We start from the raw sequence: 7,032 nt of genomic DNA on the forward strand, positions 1-7,032 counted from the left end.
AGCAAGAACAATCGTCACTTGAGCTTACTTCAATTTGGGGTAATCTCCAACTCCACAACGACAAGCAAGAGCTCGATTTTCCTAGCTTTACGGGATTCCCGAGGATGAGTTCAGATGTTAGACCTTTGGTTTCACTCTTGGATCACTCAAGAACCATTAGAGAGCTTCTTAGGGGTGTATAAGGTCAGTTAGGGTCGAAAATGAAATGAAAACAGGCTTGCACCGCTTTAATGTATACAAGAAGGTTTCACCGCCTTGCAGATGCCATATGCGGCCGCATCTGCCATGGCATTCCAAATCAGAAAGTTTTTCTTGTCTTTTTCTTCCATCGGCTCCCCAATATGCAGTGCAGACCAATTTTGCGACGCATAAGGCCCTTCCTACACTATTGAACTTCGTCGAAACGTATTCTCATCGATTCGCTTAATCTCTAAACCTTCCGATACTTACTAAACATGGTTTTAAACTCTTATATACTTAGGATGGACATATCTAATCTCATCTAATCTCGATGATGGTCCCGCTCTTCAAGTCTTCATCTACTAACTTGGCGGCAAAACTCTACGTACAAAAGTATGAGGTGTAACATAACTTATATGTAACTTTTTTTCCTACCCTCATGTGGACTTTGTTACACACACGCACATCTTTCTCATATTCTTTTAACTTCTGTTTTCAAGAATGACAAAATTGTCTCTCTTGTTTTCTGTTCTTAAAACGAAAAATGCATTATATGTTATATAATGAAATCAACACTTTTTGTTACTTAAAATATAAACGATTTAATTACCTAATGAAAGTCAGGCATAGAAATGAAATTTATATCAATTTGGAGTAGAATTTTGACATCAGAATACGAAAAAACTCGTACACTTGCAATTAATATGAATTGTAAGATCAGTTAAAGAAGTTGTGGGGACTCTACAGATGAAAGTTTCAGTTAACTGAATAGTCCACGTACTCAAAGAATAGACTTGTAGGAGGTGGTGGGTCTTAAAAAGGTTCTAATTAATGCTAATATTGGTACCACCTAGAAATCTTATCTCTTATTATTATTTGCTTCATATTTAAGAGATGAAACGTCTGTAGATCGTAAGTCTGCAGGTGTAACATGTTAAAGGATAAATTGCACTAATTAATTATTATCTATCGAAAGAAAAAGTACTGTTCTGCCGACTATTCTAAGAAATAATTAGGATATAATTTACCTATATTCACGAATCTTATTTTAACTAAGAGAATTTAAAATATGAAAAAGTAAATATTAATGAAATAAAAGAATTTCAACATCTATTATATATGTATATATAAAATAATTTCGACCTTACATATATATACAATATAATTTTTCTTTGAAAGAGGTCATAATAAACCGCCTTACACCTCCGTAGCTCCGCTTGTACATGTAGTTTTTCTATTCGCCAATAAATAGACTACCATCGCCAATCTTATTTTTGAGACATCGACTATATTATTTGTCAATGACAATCATCTATTATTAATATTAAAAAAAATGCTGTAGTTAATGTGTGCTTTAAGAACCGAATTGGGGGTTAGTAAGTAAAAGAATGTTGTAAACTCCCATATGACAAATGTGAAAACAAGAATTTAAATCCATCGTGTTCAGGTTAATGTTCTTAACCTAGGAATTTACACTTCTGTTTTTCTGACTTTTGCAAGTTTGTTTGGCCGTCTTTAGTTGACCAACAAATTTCACCTTAGCTAAAGCAAAGGAAAAGTTTTGTGGAAAGCTTCTAATTAACTGATTATGGTTTGACGATAAACTAAGAAAATTAAAGTTACTGGATGAATATCATTAGCTGAAATATTAGTCTCAAGTAATTTAGGGCATTTTTTTGTTATTTTTTTGGGGAGAAGTCTTTGAGATATGTCTGAAACAATATTAAGTACGTAATTCTTTTTTCTTTTTCACAAGTATACAAAGTACTTTTTTCACTTAGCATAAATTTCTTAAGTACTTAATAGTCTAGAAAACTTCTGGAAACAACACAGCACCACTTGTAGTGTCATTTTTATCTTGTAATATAAGGATTTTTTTTTTTTTGCCACCTCTAGAAAAGGGGAATTTTGTTCTGGATGGGGGAATTGCAAAATGTGGAAAAGTATTGGAAAAGAATAAGACTGGAAAGTCTGATTATCATTAGAAAAAATATCAAACGAATTTTGCTTATTGAAGTTTATTGTGATAGATTCTACCTTACAATACGAGCGGTCCATATATATATTCTTACAAAACAAAGAGAGGAATCAAGTTAATTAGCATGGTTATATAAAGGGGGAAAAAAAAAAGACCAGATACATATAATACAAAATCCAGAATTCTCATTGTACCAAATATTTCATAATCATCAAAAGAGTACAAAATATGGTATATCTACAAGTATATTACAATGTATATAATTAAACCAAAAATAAAATAAAATACTCCAATTAAGCGGAAAAACTCACCAAATTGATCTAAGTCATCAATAATGAATTCTACCCCATAGCTATCATCAACATTGCCCAGATAATACTAACCGAATCTAGTTAACTTTTTTTTCCCCCCCTTAATTTATAGTCAGCTATGATTTTTTTTTTCTAGCACCAACTAATAATAATAATTTTAATCAGAAGGACAAGCCCAGGAAGAAATCGATCCTTCACCTGTTGAGCGTACATTCTCCAAACTCTTAATCTCAGGATGAAATTCAGATGTAGAAGCATTACCTGAACAATTCAACTTGTTGTAATTTCCACCACCATTATTATTATTGCTATTATTAGCATCAAAAGATCTCAGCCGTTGAGTTTCTTGACCCCCATCATGATCACCAACTCTCCACAATCTAGAAAGATTATTTCCATCATTTCTTGCTTGACCAGAAATATTATTATTCCCTCCTTGATTAAATCCACTGATCAGATTTGCACTCACTTGTTGCTCATGGCTTATCCCAAGTTCATCTAAAGATGGAACATTAATAGTACTACTGCTTCCTCCTCCTTGTGACTTTGTGTTAAAAACCGATGCTCCCGCATTAAATGAAAGAATTTGATTCTGCATGTTGAACAAGTTTTGTGCTTGTTTTGGTATTCCAAGATGATTTGAACCTAACTGAAAATTGGTTGAGGTAGAGGTCGAGGCCGAGGCAGTATTTCCACCAACTATAGAGTTGTTGTTGTTGCCAGTAGGCATTAAAGCATCGATCATACTAGAACTCAACAACGATGACGAAGAAGCAGAAGAAGAAGATAATTGTGGCATAAAAGGAGATACTTGAACCTTTTGTGCTGAAGGCCTCAAAGGGTATAATGGTCCAAGAGAATCCAAATGGCCCGACCTCATGGTCGAGCCAGCAGTTGAAAAAAGATCAAGGCGGCGAGTGTAGGGTGAACCAGTAAACGGAGCTGTGGGTATACCGGTGAATTCTTGAACCATTTGTCGAAAATTTGTGGTGTCAGTGGTAAGCACAGTAGTTGGCGCTCTCCTTGATGCCCTGGTCCGTTTCTTCGGGTTTTTCGCCACATTGGGCTGATGATCGGGCTGGGCCATGTTTGAGGCCCGTACAGCTTCAATTGAAGATTGTTGTTGCAGTGTTGGTAATGAAGACGAACCCGAAAAAGGGTTTTGATTATGATGAAGAAGTTGAGCAGCAGCATTTGATGACGGGGCTGATGAGGATGCAGTAAAGTTGTTGAAATTGTGGTCAGATCTTAAGGCCCGTGACCAAATGAGATCATTATTAAACTGAGGGTTTGAACTTTGTGGGAATAAAGGATCAAAGAAAGTATTATTGGGCTGTTGTTGATGATGGTGAGAAAGAAAAGGTGGAGGAGGTGGATTATTATTGTTATTATTATGGGATGAGATTGAACCAAAATGGCCTAGTGAAGGATTATTATTCAAGAAATTTGAAATGGATTCCCCACGTGAATCATACTCTTCATCACCACCACTTGAAGATTGCATACTTCCACTATTCCCAGAATCCATGGCTTTAATTTTCTTCTATAAAAAAAATAAAAAAAAATAAAAAAATTAGGGAAGAAAAGTCTTAAGAGACCTCTATTTGCCAAAACCTGCAAAAAAAGAAAGTGATAGTTGCAAAGTTTGAATAAGATTCGTAGCTAAAAACACCAATAAAGAGATTACTCAAGGAAAAAAAAACTACAAACGAAGGTATATATGCCCCCCTCAAAAAAAAAAAAAAAAAAAGTATAATATATTCAAGAAAAGATTTGAGGAAGTACCCAGACGTTGAAAGTGCTTGTTAGATGATCTAAACAATGGAGTTAGCTCATCAAGCTCACTTTCTTGGACCACAAGCTTGTACCCGATCCAACAACATTTCTTTTTCTAAAAATAAAATAAAATATCTGGGGTTGTAAAGAAAATTATTTTTTGAATTCTTGGATCAGTTTTTCTGCATTTTCTTCTTTTCTCAAAGAAAAGCTCTTGTAGATGGATTAGGGTTTTGAGAGAAAGGGGAAAGGAAAAAAAAGAAAGGAGAGAAGAAAGGTTAAATAAGAGGCTCTGAAAGAGATGCAACAAAGTAAAGGAGTTTTGCTATTCACTTAGAAAAGGAAAGAAGAGAGAGGTGGGGGACTAGGTTAGTGGTGGGGTCACCATTGGAAGGGAGCAAAGAAGCTGCCGGTAGGTGGCAAAGGGTCAAACTCAAAGAGAGATAGAGATATACATATACATACATAGATAGTGAGAGATATAAGGGGAAAAGAATAGTTGGGAGGACCCTTTTGATTTTAGTGTGAAACCAAGAAAAGAGAATACTAGAAAAGTTTCATGGAAACATGAAAGCGAAGAGAGAAAAAAATATATACTAGTATATAGTGAAAAAGATATCAAAAAGAATTTTTTTTTAATACATAAAGAGTAGGTAGCCAACTAAACTTGCTTAAGTTGTCTTGTGAAGTTCAACATTCAGATCACCGAGGCGATGTTGTGGGATGGATTGGATTTCAGCTTCATACATCTTTAATTAAAGATATCGGGTTTAAGTTATAGTATTAAAAAAAACTAGTGTGAGTTTTTTTTTTTTTTTAATGAGCCTTATCGTAGATTTAAGTTAGTCAGGGCCCAACGCAGATACGAAAATCGGCCGGGTACACCCAAAAAATGTTTTAACATCCAGGATATGCTATAATTATTGAGATGTATTCTTTCGCTTTTAATCAGATGTTTCATATTCAATTCTTAGAAATGATTTTTTTTTTAATAGGGAGAATTTAATCCACGTTAGTGGGTCTAATAGGTTGGAATATGAATTAATCAAGCCGAAACATTTAGAATATCATATAGTTAAATCAATACATGTAGAGGCATGATTAAAATAATACCGTTTGCTACGGCGCGCCGTATCATCACGTTGGTCGTTTACTCTTCTTTCAATCTGTGAGGATATTGTTCTTAAAAAAATGGAGTACTTGTCGTATTTGAGAGTTAAGCCATAATTAAGTTTGTTACATTCTTAAATTCTACAGAATTAAATAATTCTTGTGATCATGATTTAGGATATCAAGCTTCATTTAATTGTATAGTGAATGTTTTGTCCATCTTCATGTATTAGGAATACCAAGTAGTAATTATGATTTAAACGTTAATTTATTTAGATGATCCATTAAGCAATCAAGTGTATGTCTCAATTCTAAACTATTTAGGGTTGATTGATGGTATTAATCTTAAATATAATATGTTCTATATATTTAGGTTCATTTTATTGTAATATTGATCATAATTTTTCTGCAAGACATTTAAGAGTTTTTTAAAACAAAGAATTCTTTAAATTTAACTGGAAAAGACATGAATAATTGACAATTACAATCCTGGGTATAATTCAACATAATCACATGAATATTAATAATAAATTGATGCTAAAATGTTACTTATGAGGTTCTAAATTTCTTTATTTCTTTTTGCTCTTTTAATTTTCTGGTAATTAATATATTCTTTAAAGTGTTGTTTCATGACTTATGCACTGTCTAGCTTTATTGCAACTTGTGAGTTCCAGTGGTTACGGAAAATCTGCTTGTGTGACTATTTTTTTAATAAAAAGAATAACATGCATATAATACAATCCATCCAATATTTTAGAAGAAATTCGGTTAGCAAAAACTTGCTATAGTACAGATGCAACTGTATACCTCATCCTTTGACCAAGTCAGATTATGGACCATCGAGAAACTTGAAAAATTATAAAATCATCATATTATATGTATATAATAATTTAACACAAGGAATCTTTTAGCATCCACGTCGATATGAATTAATATTGGCATTCAGGGCCGGAGAGAAGTCCAAATACGAGTTTGGAGAACTTAATAATTTTTACTTAAATTGTGCATTTGTGTAAAGAAATTTATTAAATATGTATGCATATTAAATTTACATATCAGTTATAAATATTTGAAATTATCGTTCTAAAATACAAAATCCGTAAAATTGAAATTCCGGCTCTCCCTGTATGGGCACTTATTGGTGGCCATAATTGTCCCGCCCCAAAGTTTTTCAATCCTCTGTTGGAGTTCTTAACGTATGTGAAGGGATCAAAGAAAATTAAATTAGGGATCAAAGAAAACTAAATTTAGTTCATACTTATTTAGAATTCGCACTCATTGGTCATTTGAATATTATTTCCTCATGAATATTCACATGATCTTTGAGCCTGCACTTTGCTAAAGAATAAATAACACTTAGATATATCTACCTTTGTCAGGTATAATTAAAATGTTTAAATGGATAGGCTTCATAGTGATTAGTTCAACCACATTCTTGTTAGCTGCAACCACATTTAAAAGGAACCATCAAAAGATTATACAAATAAATAAATGTAAAAGACCATCTCTTTAGCTATTTAATAACTAGCAAGTTGATAACGTAAATGAGATAGCATGGTAAATTTGAGCTTGCTTTCCATACTAAATAGATTAACATTGTCACCGATATTTTATACTAATAACGCTACTATTGTCATTTTACATTTTATTTCCCACCTTTGTTTGTATATAATTTTT

At 32.9% G+C, this 7,032-nt stretch overlaps 1 protein-coding gene across 4 annotated transcripts; it reads right to left on the reverse strand.

Annotated features, from left to right (window-relative positions):
• Positions 1-2,323: 2,323 nt before the first annotated feature.
• Positions 2,324-4,793, reverse strand: LOC132033752 (uncharacterized). 4 transcript variants are annotated; one of them, XM_059423806.1, is made up of 2 exons: positions 4,261-4,793; positions 2,324-4,012 (listed from the first exon to the last, which is right to left on the reverse strand). In XM_059423806.1, the coding sequence occupies exon 2, from the start codon at positions 3,995-3,997 to the stop codon at positions 2,627-2,629; it is 1,371 nt and encodes a 456-aa protein (XP_059279789.1). In that variant the 5' UTR covers positions 3,998-4,012; positions 4,261-4,793; the 3' UTR covers positions 2,324-2,626. The 4 variants fall into 4 exon arrangements, with proteins under 4 accessions (XP_059279789.1, XP_059279787.1, XP_059279790.1 ...); XM_059423804.1 differs by having other exon boundaries at positions 2,324-4,083; XM_059423807.1 differs by having other exon boundaries at positions 4,255-4,793.
• Between the last annotated feature and the right edge of the window lie 2,239 nt (positions 4,794-7,032).

Source organism: Lycium ferocissimum, chromosome 10 (genome assembly GCF_029784015.1).
Source record: "Lycium ferocissimum isolate CSIRO_LF1 chromosome 10, AGI_CSIRO_Lferr_CH_V1, whole genome shotgun sequence".
Taxonomy (NCBI): Eukaryota; Viridiplantae; Streptophyta; class Magnoliopsida; order Solanales; family Solanaceae; genus Lycium; species Lycium ferocissimum.